General features: G+C 40.3%; 1 protein-coding gene across 1 annotated transcript in view; it reads left to right on the top strand.

Moving 5' to 3' along the window:
* The first annotated feature begins 21382 nt into the window (after positions 1–21382).
* LOC145992036 (uncharacterized) overlaps positions 21383–22059 on the top strand; it is a 382098-nt gene continuing 381421 nt past the window's right edge. Inside the window, exon 1 of the mRNA XM_083128154.1 lies at positions 21383–21548. Within this exon, the coding sequence (XP_082984280.1) occupies positions 21476–21548 (73 nt within the window). The 5' untranslated portion in view covers positions 21383–21475. The remainder of the gene's footprint in view (positions 21549–22059) is intronic.

The raw sequence follows: 22059 nt of genomic DNA, 5'->3' as shown, positions 1-22059 counted from the left end.
TTGACTGACTAACCGTTAAAATAACTGCAAGAATTTGAAATCCGTTACAACAATAGAAACTTACCAGCCCTGCCGCTCTGCACGTATCCATTATTGAGTTTCAAATAAAATTAATTTTATTGTGTTTTGGCAGTAGGACGGACGATAATTTAAATTCGTTCATTATTTAGACCTTTAATTGAAAAGAGGAAGGATATTACGAAAAAATCTGAAAAAGTAGGTTTAACGTTAAAGAATGAAAGAAAGTGGAAGTCAACACAGTTGCCAAATTTCTTATCTATTGTTATAATGCTCCGCTGGGTTATTGAAATTCCCCCCCCCCTCCCGGACCACCTCCTGAATTCTTCGCTGTCCCATGTCCGTCAAACAGCATCTGGTTTCAGTATCTTCTGTACATATTGTGAATTGAAACAGTTTTTACTGAACATGATGAATATGAATGCTGTACACAGTACCGGACGAACTTAAATAAGTTCGTACCATATCTTTCTTTTCCTTACAATCTTTTTGAGGCAAGTGTCCACGTGGGTGTTGCGTGCTCTGCTTCGTCCGTCTTTCCCCTTCTCTCTCTCTATCTTCTTTTCTTAGTGTTTCTCCCTCTCTTTTCGCTATTTTACTTTCCCTCTCTCCTCCATCCATCGTTCATCTCTCACACCTTCTATTTTCTTCTCTCCTTCTCCATATATATATATATATATATATATATATATATATATATATATATATATATGTCTCCCTTTTTGTTGCTTTCATTCATTCATTTTCCCTGTTTCTCTTTTTCTCTCTTCTTAGCTTTACCTTCTATCTTCCTCAGTTAATCTTCATTTCTATCTTTCTCAATCTTTTCCCTTGCTTCTATAACTTCTTTCATCTTTCTCCATCTCTCTTCTTCTGTTTCTATGTAACTTTCTCTCCCATTCGTTCAGCGGCGGAGCCAGGATTATTCATCTAGGTGTTCTGAGGGAGTGCAGAAAGAAATTTAGGTGGTGCGATTCTGAAAATAAGGAAAACATGAAACATGCATGCAACATTTCAAAACTTGGGGAGAAAGGTGCCAAAACTGGGGGGTGGGGGTGGGCAAGGACATTTTACTTTCGTTTGGTAGATAAGGTTTAGCATAGTGCGGAGACAAAAATAGCAAAAAGTGGGGGTCAACTGCATTCCTAATCGCAGCCACTGATTAACATTAATTACTGACTGAAATTAAAATATATGTGTGAAATATATAACTTTAGATTCACATAAATTTCCAGGGATGCTGCCCCTCCCCCTTGCCCTCCCCCTGGATGTCCATGATGTAAGCATTCAGATACACGCTGCAGTCTTGTTGAACTATGTAGTGAAATACAAAATAAAATCACCCTGCCCTTAAAAATACAATTTTCGAAACTTTTCAATGTAACCAATGGAGGTACAAAATACATAGTTCATTATACCTTCCGTCTGCCACAAGACAAAACGCGAAGAGCTCAGAAACCGTGCCATATTTAAAATCCTTTCTACCGCACTATCCTCAACAACGAACTATAAAATTTCTTCGTGAACATTGGGCCTCTTCCTAACAGTTTTTGAAGAAGCTTGAAATGGTACGTTTACTAGACATGTTACGTGGAACAAATACATAGAACGTATTGAGAAGAAAACTACCCTTCATGTTACAACTCGCATTAAATAATTTCCTGAGCACGACCTGGTGATACTTTAAAAGTAGCTGAATTTTTTACTCCATTGTAAGGAAGAACAAGTAGGCGGAAACATTGTCAACAATGCAAAAAATAAAAAAACATAACTCTTATTAAGCTGTAGGCAATTATCAAAAACCACGAACAGACCACTTGGAGAAACAAATGAAGAAAAAAATCATAACAACAATGCTGACGAAAGAAAAAAACAGCCACTGATCTCTACAGAGGCTGCCGCCAGTACAGAAAAGTATCGACACCTCTTTCAGTTCTTGCCTGTTGCATACAATAATAACAGTCTTACTTCAGTGCCTATCATTCGGCGCTCAATATGACATGACATAATATTACATATTAATGTTAGTGTTTTCAGTTGAACGTAGGGGTTGCTGAAGGGGGTGCGGAAGAAAATTAAAGAGCGCCACCCCTGAATTCGTTTAACAATTTTCTTTTTATCTCTTTATCTATATTTTGATTCCTCAGAGAAAAAGGGGGATAGGGTAAGGGAAAATAAGAATCAATCGAATAAGCGATTGATTCTTTTTTAGACATTGGTTCAATAGCGGGAAAAACAAGTCGTGAAAAATCGTACCAGACAGCAGATGGCACCTGTAATAGAAGTGTTTTTAAGGACATCATTTATAAGACATTATACACATTACAGCTTTCTTCATAATGTACTTTTTACTTCTAATATGACTAGTTTAATATATTCGAAGAAACTTCTAGAAAATGTGTGCCTTGAACAGAACTTGGTTAGTTTTTGGAAACACGTGTCATCATTAAATTTATAAGGAGATATAAGTACGGAAATATTTTTCCCTCAACTACAACGTATAAGAATGAAGTATGTAATTTTTTTTATGGGGACCTCTTATGAGGTTCCCTACGAGTATACAAATTACAACAGCATGTAAAGGACATGAAAGTGGGCATATGCTTTTAGTAACTTTTAACATGTTAAGCCCTCATTTCGGTATTATGAGCCGCCTCCCACCCTAAAAAAATGTATATTAGAGTTATCGCGTGTTGACTGGATATATTGTTTGACTGTCGATCTGTATAATTAGTCTAGTGTTAAATTAACTTTTATTATCAACTTCAGGTAGTCCAGTAGTAGTAGGACATCGAGGTGCACAACTTTCCTCTATACTGTTTTGATCGAAAAGATAGGATTGGTAGGTACCAGTTTCATATGGGCAAAACACCTCTCACTCGTTTATTTCATTTTTAATATTCGTACTTACCTGTTGTTCATTGGGAAAGATTCTCCTTTGCATTTTTCACGAACATAATTTCAATTTTTCACAGAGTATTTTTTTTATTCCTTTTTTTTTGCTTGCGTAACACACAACACACAACTTGACTACTGTTGTGGGTATGCAGTGTTTCCAACCTTCTTAACCGAAAAATACCTACTATCGTGTTCGTCACGAGTGCAAATTGTACATTATGCATGGGAAGCTGACGGATAGCCCCATGAACCATTCACGGATAGCCCCACGAACCATTTCCGGTAAGGTTAGGTTAGGTTTGGTTAGGTTAGGCAAGCATAGTGAAAAAAGGGGGTTGGAAACACTGACAGGGGGTTACGTCATCAGTCGTACTATAATCCTCTACGTTTCTTGTTTCCCCTTTAATACCAAAGAAGTGAGACGAGGATTGTCTTATCGGCGCAGTGGATGATCATATATTAGGTACTTAAAGTATACAATTGGAACTTAATATTCGTTAACCCAATATTTATTACAAAACATATTAGTACTTATACTTTCCAAATACAATTAATTCATCAGAAATGTCTATGGATTATCTCCCAGTTAACCTAGTTTAATTTGTCCCATTTGATAGTCAGCAGTCAGTAAGTAAAGGCTACACGAGTCAGAGCAAATCGCAGCCCAGCCCAAAACCCCCCCACAGCCAACATGACCCGGAGCAATCCACCTAAAAAAAATCTAAACTAAAACAATTTCCTTTTCTTGCACTTTTAAGAACTCAAAATAAATCAATGGACTTTAGGTAAATTACACCCGGCCATGAGGGCCTATAAAGGGCGATAGACTGTAATGCAATATACTCAGCCTGTCCAGCCAGTGTCCAGTACGTCAGAAGTCTCTCGTAGTCGGCAAGGATCTGCCACGCTAAACTTCTCGCTCGGCCAGCGCAGAAGCCCAGCCAATGGCAGAACCTTCCAGAGTCACCTGTCTTGAGTCTCCATCCGTCATTCATGAGCAATATTACACTATGGGCTTACAAAACAACCTCTGCCCCAAAAATTACAATTTTCTAGCACATAGTGTACTACTAGTTACACATATCTTTTTAGAATTCACATTTCAAACATACTCTTCTTACATAACCTTGTTTCAAGCTTTAGAGCGAGGTTTCGTAATAGTTATATGGGTTTGCGCATGTCATCCCTTCAACTCCATCGCCTGTAAATATTCAAAAAGAAAAAGAAAACAAACTGGTACCAGTACAAGTTTACAAACATAAACCATTCATTCTTACTATAATACAGTCAACCTACACCAAATCTACAATAATTTACATTTATATAATGGGAGAATCCTTAATTAACCTTACATAGTCAGAGATCTTGTCGATCCATGTATAAAATTACCTATTATTGCCTCTCCTGGGCTCCAAATATCTTTTCAATTTATGTACATGTACTTTGGAACATACCTTGTCATCATCAACTTTCTTAACCAGAACTGAATTCTCTGTTAGAAATTTACTTATGAAATATGGACCCTCGTACATATTAGAAAGACTTTTAGTTATCTTGTCCTCTAAGGAAGATTTAATCTTAGTCCTAACTAATACTTTGTCATTGACTTGAAACGTTATGGGTGCATATCGCTTCTTATACAATTGTTTTCTCTTTTCCCATTCCCTTTGCATATTTCTGATAGCGTTTTTCCATTTATCTTGCAAATTACCATCTGCTACATTAAAATCCATATCAGATAATTGCCATTGGACTTCCAATGGATCCCACAATTTTCGTCCCAAAAACAATTCCGACGGAGTATACTTCAATGTATGATGGTATGAACAATTTAAACTATACTGTATCCTTTTCAAACCTTCATGCCATTTAGTTTGATCTGATGAATAATAACATCTTAAGGCAGTTTTCAAAGTACGTATGTATCTTTCACTTAAATTGGCCTGAGGATTGCCAACAGATAATCTAATATGCTGAATTCCATGGTTAAATAAATAACTGGTAAATGCATCTCATACAAAATATGAAGCATTGTCTGATACAATCTCATAACAATAGCCATAAGTCAAAAATATATGATCTAATTTATCAATCGATACCCTTGAACTCAATTTCCTAATAGGCTCAAATATACAAAATTTTGATGCTCCATCTACCAGAACAAAAATATATTTATAACCATTAGAGACAGGTAATGGTCCACACATATCTATGTACAACCTTTTCATAGGAATTGTTACAATTTCAGACGTTAATATATTTTCAGGGGTTGTGTTTTTACACTTAGCTCGTTGACATACATCACAAGATTGAACTAAATCCTTAACATCCTGAGACATATGTTCCCAAGTAACGTGTCTCTGTAGACGCTTAAGTGTTTTCAACCAATTACCATGAGATCCTGTTCGCATATTAGTGTGATAATATACTATTAAGGGATGTTTCAAATTATCTGGTACACATATCCTATAAGGAAAATTCTTGGCTTTAGTTCTTTTGTATAAGAAACCTCGATGCAATTTATAATTTGGGAAATTTATACCTTGCTCCATTTGTCTCATAATATTGGCTAATTCCTGATCTTTCAACATTTCTTTCTTCAAGGTATCGGCATGAAATGGGTTTACCAACATGGCCAAATTAACATTACTAACATAATCAGAATCTAATTCTTCCGTGTGATAATCTCTCCAATCATACATACGAGATAATAAATCAGAAGTCACATTTTGCTTAGAGGGTATGTGCACCACTTCAAACTTATAACAAGAGAGTTTCTCCATCCATCTCGCATATTTGGAATATTTTCGAGATTGTTTAACCATATAACTAAGGCTCATATTATCTAATTGAATAATAAATGGCTGAATTTTCAAACAGTATTCAAAACGTGATATGGCTTGCATTAAACTTATAAGTTCAATCTCATAAATTGTTCGTTTTCTATCAACTTCTTTTAATCTTTTAGAAAAGAACGCCACTGGTCTCAGATTATTATTTTCATCAGCTTGTAAAAGACAAGAGCCGAATCCTCTCAAGGACCCATCACATTGAATAACAAACGGTTTATTTAAGTCAGGCAATTTCAAAATTACATGTTCTCTAAATAGAGTTTTAATTTTTTCTAGTGCCTCTTGTTGCCTAGAACCCCAATGAAACTTTATTTTGGGTGTCCGGATTTCATTTAAGGGAGCTACCACAGTAGAATACTCAGGAATAAATTTAGAATAAAAATTTAAGGTACCCAATAATCTTAATAATCCTTTTAAATTTCTAGGAGAAGGGAGATTTTGAATAGCTTCAATTCTATCAGGATCCATTTCACAATTTCCTTGCCCCACAATAAATCCCAAGAATTTTATTCTCCTTTTCAAAAAACAACTTTTATTGGGGGAAATTGTTAACCCATATTCTCGTAATCTCTGCAATACTAAACGTAAATGTTCCAGATGTTCTTTCTCATTAGCACTATGAACAATTATGTCATCACAAAATAAATGTAAAAACCTTCCCTTATAATCATGAAAAACTTGGTTCATGACTCGTGACATGCAACTTGGCCCAATACTAATGCCAAAAGGAATGACCTTATATCTATACTGATTATTGGGAGTTACAAAGGCTGTTACATCTCTACTAGATTCATCCAAGTTTACCTGGTTGAACGCTCTTTTCAAATCAATAACAGAAAATACTCTCCCCTGACTCAATTGAGCCATAGTTTCTTCCATATTAGCCACTGGGTGCGCATCATAGATTATTTTCTTATTCACTGCAGAATAATCACAAATAAGTCTTTTAGTCCCCCCTGAAGAAGGAATTACAAAGCAAGGTGCTGCGTACGGTGACGAAGATGCTTCAATAATGTTTTGTTCTAATAATTCAGTAATCACTCCATCTAGTTCCTGTTGTTTAGATGGTGGAACAAAATATGGACTCCGATGTACCGGAACATTATCATATAATTTAATTTTATACGAAAAGTTCTTTAAACGTCCTAGCTTAGAAGTAATAACATCAGAAAATTCACTTTTCAACTTACATAACTGTTGTTCAGTATCCTCTAATGCAAACTGTCCAAAAGATGCGCCAGAAACATCAGAAGCTCTGGATTCGAGTCCACGCCTTCTTTCTCGTGGCCTCCACGAAGTCCTGGACTGGCTCCGAAAGGAGTTCTCACCACTGTTTACATTTCTGACGAAGTTTTCCTGGTTCGCACCTGCTGCCTGCTGGAAACCTACATGTTGACCTTGGTCAGTTCTCGTGCGCTGATAAGACCGAGCTCCGACACCTCGGCCTGTGCTGGCTGAACCCTGGGCAGGAGAACGTACAGGAAATGAAGGACGATCTTGTCTTTGTCTTTGACCTATATTCTGTAAAACACGAAAATTTTTGCATAAGCTTTCCGATGTCCATTTAATAGGGATTTTCTCATCACTTCCGGAAAAACCAACAATTTGTTCTAAATAGTTAATCACCATGTGGCACTGTTTCTGAAATCTCACACCAAGCACTAAGTCTAAAGGCATGTTTTTGCAAACATGAAAAGTTGTGGTCCACGATAAATTTCCAAGACCAACATTTAACATAACTCCTTTATTAATATTCATAAGGTTGTTGTTACCAACTATCACTTGCATATCCAAATCCCATTCTCGAACAGTTCCCCTAGTCTTTATTCGTTCTAAGAGACTTTCACTAATTAAACTATATGTTGACGCAGAATCTAAACAGGCCAATAAATTCAGATTATTGATTTTACAGTCAACAAACACAGCAGTCACTTTCGTTTCACCACCTTGTCTGGGTCCTATGTCACTACGCGATCCTTGCAAAGCAAATTGAGCACCTCTCACTTGCATCGGACACCATCGCTCAAAATGATCACTTGCTGAACATTTACGACAATATTTGGGCGTATATTCTTTGAATGCAGGACCTTTAGCCTTGAATTGTCGTTCGATATTATGTAATCCCCAAAAATCCTTGGACAAATAAGAAAGTTTTTCTAAAACTTTCAACTCGTTCTGCAATTCATTTAAAGTATTAGGTATCCCCTTTAGATACAATTTTTGGGAATACTGAGGTTTAAGTCTATCCACAAGATAACTTACAAAAGTGCATTCATCCATATCATACTGTAAAATCTTAGCAGCTCGAACTCTACTTTCTAAATACTCTAAGGGAGTTTCATTATCTCTTTGATTACCCATTACATACTTATTACATAAATACTGCCTCCCAATAGAAGTTGCATACTTATTTAAGATCATTTGAACTACATCATTCCAAGGGATATTTTCAATTATACATTTCATCCATAATTTACCCATTTCAGTATTTAATTTTGGTAAAACTGCGAGCATAATCTCGTGAGAAGGAAACATTTTTCTGTCTTTAATACCCTGCAATACATACAAAAATCTATACAGGCTTTCAGCATTAATTTCCTTAACTATAGGTACGGTAGCTATTAATTGAGTCAAATTTTCTTTGGCCATTTCCATATTTAACTTTCTCAAATCGGACCTATTACATAATACTCGTTCGTCTTCATCAGACGACGACGAACTTTCCAAAGGCTTACTTGGGCGTTTATTCACCCACCGGGGTTTACAAGATACCTTCACGTACGTGTCTACATCTTCCCCCTCCCTTTGTCGTCCTTGGGCATTTTCAGGAGTGTGTTGAAAGGGTCCAACAAATTCATTTAACAACTGCGAAGCAGAATGTTCTCTACGAGTTGATGAAAGTGGGGTAAAAGGCGGACCAAAATTCCTCCCATCCACTGTTCCCGTAATATCTACAGTATAATAATTCCGGGAGGTAGCCATAGTACCGCACCATTTACAGTCTAACCAAACTAGAAATATTGATATATTGATAGCCAATTGTACATAAGTACCAGAGACAGAACCAGCATGTAACCATGCTCTGCTCTTATAATCCTCTACGTTTCTTGTTTCCCCTTTAATACCAAAGAAGTGAGACGAGGATTGTCTTATCGGCGCAGTGGATGATCATATATTAGGTACTTAAAGTATACAATTGGAACTTAATATTCGTTAACCCAATATTTATTACAAAACATATTAGTACTTATACTTTCCAAATACAATTAATTCATCAGAAATGTCTATGGATTATCTCCCAGTTAACCTAGTTTAATTTGTCCCATTTGATAGTCAGCAGTCAGTAAGTAAAGGCTACACGAGTCAGAGCAAATCGCAGCCCAGCCCAAAACCCCCCCACAGCCAACATGACCCGGAGCAATCCACCTAAAAAAAATCTAAACTAAAACAATTTCCTTTTCTTGCACTTTTAAGAACTCAAAATAAATCAATGGACTTTAGGTAAATTACACCCGGCCATGAGGGCCTATAAAGGGCGATAGACTGTAATGCAATATACTCAGCCTGTCCAGCCAGTGTCCAGTACGTCAGAAGTCTCTCGTAGTCGGCAAGGATCTGCCACGCTAAACTTCTCGCTCGGCCAGCGCAGAAGCCCAGCCAATGGCAGAACCTTCCAGAGTCACCTGTCTTGAGTCTCCATCCGTCATTCATGAGCAATATTACACTATGGGCTTACAGTACGCAGCATCTGGTTCACGTAGGGGAAGTAATGGCAATTGTGCGTCGGTGAGATATTTCTCTTGAAAAATACATGATTTAACGGTAAAATAGATTCAACGATGAAAGAAAATACCTCGACGAACCTTAGAAATCTTACAGAAATTCATTTCCGTAAGTAGTTTCTTCTGTAAAAATGAAGAAAAACGTTTTGCCCATATGAAACTTTTACCGATTGATATTGTTCAGGATAGGAACAGATAGAAGGCTTGTGTTGCTGCAGCCATAAATCTGCAGTGAGGTCAACAGGTAAATGTGGGAGAAATTTCTGATAGGCTGTGCTTCTGTTTTCTTCTTCTTCTTCTTCTCTCTCTCTCTCCTTCTTTTTCCTGTTTCTCTGTCTCTTTCACTGTATCTGTCCTTCACCTTCTGTTCATCTTGTCTTACTCGCTCGCTCCTTCTTACTCTATTTCGGTCCTTTTCTATCTTTCTTCCTTTATTTTCCATTTCCTTGCTTTCATTCTGTCTTCTTCACTTTATATCTCTTCCTATCTCATTCACTCTTTTCCCCTGCGTCTATATCGTCGTTCTATCTTTTCATTCCTGAGAGAGAGAGAGAGAGAAAGGGTGGGAGGGAGGGAGGAAGAAAGAGAGACACAGGGACAAACAGGCAAAAACAGAAAGAGAGAGAGAGAGAGAGGTTTTTGTGTAACACACAGAGAGAGAGAGAGAGAGAGAATAGCAAAGCAAGCCCGGGCTTTCAATCCTACGGATGAAACCACAGAGATACGCTATCTAGTATTATTACATTTCTTTCCTGACACTCTAGGTTAGTCGCGACAGTGAAAACCAGTGTTGAACTGATGGTACAGATGAGTTCAACACGTAACCATATTATTCGAATCTATAAATCCTAGCTTCCCAGCTCGATATGTTAGAATTCTACGGATATATTCTATTGAATGAATTTCTGCGTCTGCACACACGGCCATTTTGCACCCTTCAGCATATCCTCTTTTGTAAAATCCTTACCCGAGAGATAAGAATGGGATGTAAAAAGCCACTTTAGATAGGATAAAAGTGCAAGGTTGTAAAGAGACCTGCGCAGAACAGACACAACACGTTAAAAAGATAAGGATATACTAAAAACGTCCTCACAGACAGTGGAAGATACCCGCTCTTCTCCAAAAGCTAAAATTATTAGTTGAAACACTATTGTCATCTTGAAACAGACATGATAAATCTTTGGGAAGGTCGAAACTCCGTCTGTGGAGAGTAAGATCTTCACATTCATTAAGAACAAACCAAACCTGTCCAGTCTTTGCAGCAAGTCACTTAGGGTGAGGCGGCTGTGTCCAATGCGAAGTCGAGTTAGAATAACTTCTTCTCGCCAGGAGGGACTGTACGATGAACGCCATGCATCAATCGTGGATTTGATAGCGCGAAGTTTGTTCCCCTTTACCTCATTCCTCTCTTCCTGCCATGTACCAAGAATGGAGCAACGAAACAAATTCTGCAGATCCCAGGCTGGCAAAAGGTGGACGAGAATATCGCCGAGTGCATCAGCCAGGGTTGTTAAATGTCTAGGAACTCATAAATTCTAATGGGTTCTATTGGGTTACGCAACAGGGCCTTAACCTTTCTTCTCGCACAATTTAAATTCGGTCCAAGTTACGTATTGTTTCCTTTCAATACGTAACTTGGACCGGAGTGAAATTTATTCAGAGATAGCTGTTACTCGACCGTATTTAAATTGATCCGGAAAAAGTTCCTGGACCTAATTGAAACAATATACAGTTAAAAAGGTTATTTACGGTCTAGAACCCATTTACGCTTGCTGATTTTCTCCGCTGGACCGGAATTGAATATATTTACAATTTCTGAACCTTTAACAAACCTGGCATCAGAAGACTTGACGGCAGCACCAGCTGTTTCGTTCCCCTTGTATGCCCACGTGACTAGGGACCCAGCAGAAGCGGACATCAGTACAGCAGATAAGGCCACAAGCCGTCGGAAGATGCGCTGCACTATTACGTTATTTTATATTTAGAGTCAAGTTCGGATGTCTCCTTTATACATAACTTTAAAACTAATTTACAAAACATAATAGTCCAGTACATATCAATTAGGACAACAGAAAATAATATAAGTTATAAATTTATATTTGCTGAATGGTACACTACAATATTTAGAAACGAAATAAATTGAGTGATATATAAAACAAATGTACTGAACCCTTTGAATTTGCGTGTTCTATGACTTCATCAATAATTGCGCATTCATTTTCGGCCTCATTACGTTAATTGTGGCAATAACTATGGACGATGATCATGACCAGGTGAAAGAATAGGCAGAAAGGAACATCTTTCCCGATCAGGACTAAATTTCAGAACCAAAGGAGTTGAAATCGTCAATTATCATGATACAGAGTTAAAATCTAGATATTCTTGTTTAAATCGAGACTTTCCTCTGACATTGAACACCAAAACGACAAAACTCACCTCTGAAATGGAGACCAGAACGATGAGAATTTACTCTGAAATGGAGACCAGAAAGACGAAAGTCATCTCTGAAATGGATACCAGAACGACGGGACTTGCCTCTGAAAGGGAGACCATAACGACGAGACCTTCCTCTGAAATTGATGACCAGAACGACGAGACTTTACTCTGAACTGGAGACCAGAACGACGAGACTTACCTCTGAAATGGAGACCATAACGACGAGACTTGCCTCTGAAAGGGAGACCAGAACGACGAGACCTTCCTCTGACATTGAACACCAGAACGACAAAACTCACCTCTGAAATGGAGACCAGATCGACGAGAATTTACTCTGAAATGGAGACCAGAACGACGAGACCTTCCTATGAAATTGAAGACCAGAACGACGAGACTTTACTCTGTAATAGAGACCAGAACGACGAGACCTTCCTCTGAAATTGAAGACCAGAACGACGAGACTTACCTCTGAAATTGAAGACCATAACGACGAAACTCACCTCTGAAATGGAGACCAGAACGACGAGACCTTCCTCTGAAATGGAGACCAGAAAGACGAGACTTTACCCTGAAATGGAGGCCAGAACGACGAAACTTGCATCTCAGAGGGAGACCAGAACGACGAGACCTTCCTCTGGAATTGAAGACCAGAACGACGAGACTTTACTCTGAAATGGAGACCAGAAAGACGAGACTTTACTCTGAAATGGAGGCCAGAATGACGAGACTTGCCTCTCAGAGGGAGACCAGAACGACGAGACCTTCCTCTGAAATGGAGACCAGAAAGACGAGACTTTACTCTGAAATGGAGGCCAGAACGACGAGACTTGCCTCTCAGAGGGAGACCAGAACGACGAGACCTTCCTCTGAAATGGAGACCAGAACGACGAGACTTGCATCTGAAATGGAAACCAGAACGACGAGACTTTACTCTGTAATGGAGACCAGAAAGACGAGACTTTACTCTGAAATGGAGACCAGAACGACGAGACCTTCCTCTGAAATTGAAGACCAGAACAACGAGACTTTACTCTGAAATGGAGACCAGAAAGACGAGACTTTACTTTGAAATGGAGGCCAGAACGACGATACTTGCCTCTCAGAGGGAGACCTGAACGACGAGAACTTCCTCTGAAATGGAGACCAGAAAGACGAGACTTTACTCTGAAATAAAGGCCAGAACGACGAGACTTGCCTCTCAGAGGGAGACCAGAACGACGAGACTTTACTCTGTAATGGAGACCAGAACGACGAGACTTGCATCTGAAATGGAGACCAGAACGACGAGACCTTCCTCTGACATTGAACACCAGAACGACAAAACTCACCTCTGAAATGGAGACCAGAACGACGAGAATTTACTCTGAAATGGAGACCAGAACGACGAGACCTTCCTATGAAATTGAAGACCAGAACGACGAGACTTTACTCTGTAATAGAGACCAGAACGACGAGACCTTCCTCTGAAATTGAAGACCAGAACGACGAGACTTACCTCTGAAATTGAAGACCATAACGACGAAACTCACCTCTGAAATGGAGACCAGAACGACGAGACCTTCCTCTGAAGTGGAGACCAGAAAGACGAGACTTTACTCTGAAATGGAGGCCAGAACGACGAGACTTGCCTCTCAGAGGGAGACCAGAACGACGAGACCTTCCTCTGGAATTGAAGACCAGAACGACGAGACTTTACTCTGAAATGGAGACCAGAAAGACGAGACTTTACTCTGAAATGGAGGCCAGAATGACGAGACTTGCCTCTCAGAGGGAGACCAGAACGACGAGACCTTCCTCTGAAATGGAGACCAGAAAGACGAGACTTTACTCTGAAATGGAGGCCAGAACGACGAGACTTGCCTCTCAGAGGGAGACGAGAACGACGAGACCTTCCTCTGAAATGGAGACCAGAACGACGAGACTTGCATCTGAAATGGAAACCAGAACAACGAGACTTTACTCTGTAATGGAGACCAGATAGACGAGACTTTACTCTGAAATGGAGACCAGAACGACGAGACCTTCCTCTGAAATTGAAGACCAGAACGACGAGACTTTACTCTGAAATGGAGACCAGAAAGACGAGACTTTACTCTGAAATGGAGGCCAGAACGACGAGACTTGCCTCTCAGAGAGAGACCTGAACGACGAGACCTTCCTCTGAAAAGGAGACCAGAAAGACGAGACTTTACTCTGAAATTGAGGCCAGAACGACGAGACTTGCCTCTCAGAGGGAGACCAGAACGACGAGACTTTACTCTGTAATGGAGACCAGAACGACGAGACTTGCATCTGAAGTGGAGACCAGAACGACGAGACTTTACTCTGTAATGGAGACCAGAACGACGAGACTTTACTCTGTATAAGAGACCAGAACGACGAGACCTTCCTCTGAAATTGAAGACCAGAACGACGAGACTTACCTCTGAAATTGAAGACCATAACGACGAAACTCACCTCTGAAATGGAGACCAGAACGACGATACCTTCCTCTGAAATGGAGACCAGAAATACGAGGCTTTACTCTGAAATGGAGGCCAGAACGACGAGACGTGCCTCTCAGAGGGAGACCAGAACGACGAGACCTTCCTCTGGAATTGAAGACCAGAACGACGAGACTTTACTCTGAAATGGAGACCAGAAAGACGAGACTTTACTCTGAAATGGAGGCCAGAATGACGAGACTTGCCTCTCAGAGGGAGACCAGAACGACGAGACCTTCCTCTGAAATGGAGACCAGAAAGACGAGACTTTACTCTGAAATGGAGGCCAGAACGACGAGACTTGCCTCTCAGAGGGAGACCAGAACGACGAGACCTTCCTCTGAAATGGAGACCAGAACGACGAGACTTGCATCTGAAATGGAAACCAGAACGACGAGACTTTACTCTGTAATGGAGACCAGAAAGACGAGACTTTACTCTGAAATGGAGACCAGAACGACGAGACCTTCCTCTGAAATTGAAGACCAGAACGACGAGACTTTACTCTGAAATGGAGACCAGAAAGACGAGACTTTACTCTGAAATGGAGGCCAGAACGACGATACTTGCCTCTCAGAGGGAGACCTGAACGACGAGACCTTCCTCTGAAATGGAGACCAGAAAGACGAGACTTTACTCTGAAATGAAGGCCAGAACGACGAGACTTGCCTCTCAGAGGGAGACCAGAACGACGAGACTTTACTCTGTAATGGAGACCAGAACGACGAGACTTGCATCTGAAATGGAGACCAGAACGACGAGACCTTCCTCTGACATTGAACACCAGAACGACAAAACTCACCTCTGAAATGGAGACCAGAACGACGAGAATTTACTCTGAAATGGAGACCAGAACGACGAGACCTTCCTATGAAATTGAAGACCAGAACGACGAGACTTTACTCTGTAATAGAGACCAGAACGACGAGACCTTCCTCTGAAATTGAAGACCAGAACGACGAGACTTACCTCTGAAATTGAAGACCATAACGACGAAACTCACCTCTGAAATGGAGACCAGAACGACGAGACCTTCCTCTGAAATGGAGACCAGAAAGACGAGACTTTACTCTGAAATGGAGGCCAGAACGACGAGACTTGCCTCTCAGAGGGAGACCAGAACGACGAGACCTTCCTCTGGAATTGAAGACCAGAACGACGAGACTTTACTCTGAAATGGAGACCAGAAAGACGAGACTTTACTCTGAAATGGAGGCCAGAACGACGAGACTTGCCTCTCAGAGGGAGACCAGAACGACGAGACCTTCCTCTGAAATGGAGACCAGAACGACGAGACTTGCATCTGAAATGGAAACCAGAACGACGAGACTTTACTCTGTAATGGAGACCAGAAAGACGAGACTTTACTCTGAAATGGAGTCCAGAACGACGAGACCTTCCTCTGAAATTGAAGACCAGAACGACGAGACTTTACTCTGAAATGGAGACCAGAAAGACGAGACTTTACTCTGAAATGGAGGCCAGAACGACGAGACTTGCCTCTCAGAGGGAGACCTGAACGACGAGACCTTCCTCTGAAATGGAGACCAGAAAGACGAGACTTTACTCTGAAATGAAGGCCAGAACGACGAGACTTGCCTCTCAGAGGGAGACCAGAACGACGAGACTTTACTCTGTAATGGAGACCAGAACGACGAGACTTGCATCTGAAATGGAGACCAGAACGACGAGACTTTACTCTGTAATGGAGACCAAAAAGACGAGACTTTACTCTGAAATGGAGACCAGAACGACGAGACCTTCCTCTGAAATTGAAGACCAGAAAGACGAGACCTTCCTCTGAAATTGAAGACCAGAAAGACGAGACTTTACTCTGTAATGGAGACCATAATGACGAGACTTGCATCTGAAATGGTGACCAGAACGACGAGACTTTACTCTGAAATGGAGACCAGAACGACGAGACCTTCCTATGAAATTGAAGACCAGAACGACGAGACTTTACTCTGTAATAGAGACCAGAACCACGAGACCTTCCTCTGAAATTGGAGACCAAAACGACAACGAGATTTGCCTCTCAAATCGGGACGAGAACAAGACTTGATGTTCTCACACTCCTGGTGTATTTCGATACCTTGGTATAAGATTTGAAAAATTTTCTTAAACCAAATTAATATTAAACCTTCACACTAAACGAATCTCTAGGCTACCTGCTTATTTATAGATAAGCCATATGCTTTGCACAAAATCCATCCAGTGGCAACTGTGAGCCTGTGTCGTGTGGTTGCATATATATTCTGTATACATTTTAATTTTTCTGAGGTTCTTAGCTTCGAAATAATACGTCGAACAGTTCATCTTATGTGTTTATCTTAATGACCTCTATAAGCTCTGAAATTTGTGCAGTCACAGGCAGAAAGCGTATGTTGTATATGCACAGAAAGGCTAATCTGAACTGAACCTACAGTTTAAAGTGGGATCCGAAGCACTCTATCATGTGCCTCCACCGGATATCAAACCCAGGACTCCTTTATTACCACTAAGCCATCGGGGGGCCCTCTTTGGCTTGAGTATTAATCTGAACGTCCAATTGAAACACGAATAAAGACCATTAATTTGTGGTGTGAAAGTTGCTATTTTACAGTTACGCAGTCTTCGTCAGTCCGTCGTATTTGTACAAGAATGCTCTCGTGTACCAGTGTGGACTGAAGATCGAACAGCGTTAATGTAGCGTTGTAAGAAGATCGGAAAGATGAGAGAGGCAGGAGGCTTCGTCGGTCGCGTTCGTGTAATACGAATCGTCACGACGTGTGGATTACTTGGTACTTACTGAGGATGACAACAGAAAATCTTATTTGTTAAAAATCTATATCTTAGCACCCATAATGTATCTTATCGTAAATCTTTAAACTGTAAGTTCAGTCCCGATTAGCCTCACTGTGCATAAAATTGACTTAAAACAACAAATCAGTAAATCTCAATCTTATCTTTAATCAAGTAGATTCAACACAAGTAATTCATATTTTTTTCGAGTATTGTCAAATCAAGTTCAAGTATGGTTGCTTTCCTTTTGGACCACAAACCAAACAAGAAATTGCAAAATTGAGTGAACCAAAAAGTATTGTCGTTTGTCAATAAAGAACACACTCCTGGCAACACTGGAATTATATTGTTGGCTTGCATAGTAACAGGATATTTTTTCTGTTTCTCGTGCTTATGTGGTCAAAAGGAGACTTCAGAGAAAATGTTCATATATAGAGAGACAGAGAAAAATATAAAACATTTGTCGTTCTGTCAAAACAAGGTTAAGCTACTTTGTATCACATGTCCTCTTTCCAGGAAAGGAGGACATTTTAATTTGAGTGCTCTGCAAAAAGCTCGTTAAAATTCAATAACTGTTCGGAAAAGTAGACATCCGTGGTGAATCGGACTCACCAGGAAAACAAGATGTCTGTCCTCTCAGCTAGATTGGACGCAGACCGGATGCCGGATTTAATCCGTGACAATTTCACAGTCTACGAATTGGCTGGAAGTGTGACTGGAAAGCAGAGTCCTCTTGTGACAGGAATTGTAATTAATTTCATTCGTCTGGTAGCAGACACGCACGGCGGGGGCTCAAGGTTTTCAAAATTGGGTCCGGATTTTGGAACGTACTCCCTGCGAAATTTATATCTCAATTTTAATCTGAGGGAACGCACGTTCAATAACGGAGCAGATCTGGTCTGCATATTGATTTCGAACAGCTTTTCTGAAGTCTGATTTAAAAGTTTGATGATGGGATCTCGTGTTCACTCGTGTTTCCATTTAAAAATGAATTACTAGATGGTACGTACTATTGGTTGATTGATAGATTGATTTGGTATATTTTACTTCACTTTTATCCCATTTTTGGCTAATCGCCAAGGTGAGGCTTAGCGATGATATGATGAAATTGATGAACCAATCTCATGCCCACGCCGGAATTCGAACCAGCGTGCAGTACTAACCGCTCCGCCTCGGAGTCTGCAATAGGTTGTAGTTATCAATTACAACAAGATGGTGTATAAAGAAAAGCGTAATCAGAGAGCGATCCAGGGAGTCCGGACCCACGAAAGACTTTTCAAGTCCAAAATTAAATAACCACAAAAACCGTGTTTGCTGTTGTAGTTGATTTGTCCCCCCCCCCCGTAAAAAAAAATCATAAAAACATTTTTTAACAAATCATGAAGCATTCCGACAGAACTTTTAATACACGACTAGTCGAACTTTCCTCACTATTACGATTCCAGAAAATCTATATTTAATTTCCCTGGACCACGAACATGAAACATAGTGTTGTAAAAGAACATCAAATATGTGAAGAATTATTAATAGAATTGCACTGCTACAAAGTCCGCGTAACATCGAAAAGCAAATATCGCTTCAAATAACCTGGTGGTGACGTCAAGAAATAAAAGAAGACAGGCGAAAACGATTTTTAAGGGTAAAAGGAGTAAAACCGCATTGGAAGTGGCACTAAATGACGTTCTCCAAAAACGCTCGGAAAGGAAGTAAGTTCTGCTCTTTCCGAGGAGGTAAGTTACGAAGAAACCCTGTCGAAATAGCTTTACAGGAGTCCATGGACCAGTTGTCAACTGCAATGCTGTGCAATGTTTGAGTACTTTTTTTGCAGTCCCCGTTTTTCTCTTGCCGTCAAATACATCAAACACGGGAGTAATTGAGCAGAACAAGTGCAAGAATTGAGACAGGGTTTGGCTGCAATATGTTTTTATCACCACCGTACTTGTAAAATAATCAGAAATTGGCAAAGAGAAGAATAAATTGAACAGAATTGGAATTCGCTGCTTGGGGGCCTTAAAGTTGTTATACCTCTTGTCTACTCTTACGACGGGCGGCCTACATGCTGGCAAGGGAAGTGAGGACCAACCAGACAACAGCGGTGACGCCGAGAGTTACAACGTCGCGGGAGGAGGTGCTGCGTGCACCTCGTTCTACAAGCTGCTGTTTCTTATCGCGCTGGATTGGTCGCTTCTCCGCTCACCCACTTCCCTTCTCAGCATGTAGGCCGACCGCCGTAAGACCAGATACGAGCTCTCTGCACGCCCCTGCAATTTAGAAGTAACGAATAAGCTGTTGTTAATATGGCAACATTCGATCCGGTTTCTACTGATTTTTTCTATTATTCTGCTGCTTCCCATCGACGAACGTTTTGACAAGGTGGTGACATAAGGATGTTCATCAGTGAGCTGGTAGATGTTGATGTGCAAAATATATCGCATCATGTTACTGTTGGTTGATTGATTTTATTCATTTTACTTAACTTTTTATGCCACTCTTGGTTAACTTGTAAAGATGGGGATGAGTGGATTAAATTGATGAATGGACACTCGCAAAAATCCATGCCAAGGCCGGGATTCGAACCCGGGACCCTTGGCTTCGTAGACGATATGCTAATCACTCCGTCGCGGAGGCCGGCTATTACTGTTGAGAAAACCCTTTATGGCGAATTATTATTGGAGGATAAATGAAGATTTTTAGATGAAGGGAGAAGTGTGGAGAAGTGAGGAAAGAAGGAAAAGAAAGGGCAAATAAAAATACTCTCTTCAGAGAGAGAGAGAAAGGTGTGTACAATAAGAGAGAGTACCTCCTCTATCTCCTTTCTTTCTTTCCTCATTCTAATCTGCTGGAACAAGTGGATAATTTCTTGAGTGCAAAGCAATTTTATGGAAAACATAGGTATCTCTACAGCAGTACTTAAAGCAGTTGTAATATTATTGAAAGAATGTGTAAGTCATGGGATAATTAACCTACAAATATTCTATATGCGACCTATCGGTCTTAAAATTTATTTTAAATATTACAATAAGTTGCCTTCTTTGTTTTTGCAGATCAAACTTCCTGGCCTAAACAACCAGAGTTGAAAAACGATTTGTTTTTAGCTACGTGTCTCACATTATTTGGGAGGGATGTAATGTGAATCGAAAGGTTTAGGTGGTTCTGTAACTAGTTCTGAATATTTGGACTGTACTTCCATGTTCCTGCGGTAGAGAGAAAGAGAGAGGTTGAGAGAGAGGTTTAGAAAGAGAGACAGAGAGAGAGAGTGGAGTAACAGAGAGATAATACATAGACAGAGAGAGAGTGAGAAAGAGAGACTGAGGGAGAAAAGAGAGGGAACGAGAGGGAGAGGATGAGAAAGAGAGACAGAGAGAGATAGAGAGAAAGCAGGAAGAGAGTGAGAGAAAGAGCGAGAGGGGGTAAAATAGAGGATGAGAAAGACAGAGAGAATTGAGTAACAGAGAGAGAATACACAGAGAGGAGAGTGAGAGAGAGAAACACTGAGACACTGAGAGAAGAAGTCAGAGTGAGAGAGAAAGAGAGGGAGGAAGAGAGAGAGAAACATAAATGAGAAAAGTTAGAAGCGAAAATAAGGTAATCATAGAAGAGAGGTAATGGTTTAACGTACGAAGAAAATGAAACAGACAAAAACAAAGGAGAATTGAAAGTGAGAAGATAAAGAGTAGAACAGGGGAAGAAATAAACTAAAGCCAAGAGGAAGACAGAGGAAAATCAAAGAAAAAGAAGAGAGGAAGAACGTAAAAGAGAAATAGAGAGATCAGAAAGAGAAAAGAAACGAGTAGATAGAAAATAAGACAGAAAAGAACGAGGAAAAAATTAGACTTGCCAGCCATAACCACAGAAACAGATCCTTCCCTAAAATATTTCCCCCCCAAAACCGAACCCACTCCAAATTAATCTCTCTGATTGGGACAGACAAAGAGACGGAAAGACAGACAGAACTCGCCTTTGTCAGCACGCAGCTCCGAAAAACGCAACATTAGTTCCACAGGTAGCTGAAAGAAGGGTCCTCTCACCCTCGATGGGGAATTGGCGCGAAACGACAAGGACAACTGCGCATGCGCGAGAGCCTAGCCGGGCTCCACGGCTCGACCTGGGGCTTCATAGATGGCGTTGTGGCGCGAGGGATCGGTTGTTGCTTCTGTCGTTCGTCCGATGACCTGACCTTTGACCCCGGAGCGTAAGAATTGTCCATAAAGAAAGTTTCGCCATGTTTTGGATCCTCAAGAGGACCAGGCTCTCCAGGAGCACGTTCTTCAATGTCATCAACAACAACGCTTCAGGTAAGTTGAACCACGTGTGTTGTGATAAACGATTAGATTAAATCATTGTGTCGCAGTATGGTCCTCGCATTATGTGGAAATTGTGATTGTTTGTCACAACAGATTGCTCAGGATCAAGCCTGGAAATTTTCACGAATCGGAAAGCTTTACCTTCGTTAGTATGATGTTCTCCTTTCTTTTTCCTTTTATCTCTGACTATTACAGTAATTGGATTAACTGGTGAAATACCGAGTCCTATTACATTTAATTATGTAATTAATATTTCAATATTTACATAAACATGAAATAACATAAAACACATTGCACGCGAGTGTTCTGGAATTCTCTTCCATTTTTATAGCCTCCCCGATGGCGCAATGGTAGCTTCAGCTCCTTGTAATCAAAGGGTCCCGGATTCTATACTCGGGGAGGCACATAGTGGTTCGGATTCCACATTAAACTGTAGGCCCAGTCCCGATTAGCCTTTCTGTGCATAAAGTGGACTTAAAACAACTATTCATTTTTGAAATTT

The sequence above is a fragment of the Lepisma saccharinum genome, chromosome 9 (assembly GCF_977018435.1).
Source record: "Lepisma saccharinum chromosome 9, izLepSacc3.1, whole genome shotgun sequence".
Classification (NCBI taxonomy): domain Eukaryota; kingdom Metazoa; phylum Arthropoda; class Insecta; order Zygentoma; family Lepismatidae; genus Lepisma; species Lepisma saccharinum.
The sequence above is the reverse complement of the archived record's forward strand: the minus strand, read 5'-3'. Positions and strand labels throughout refer to the sequence as shown.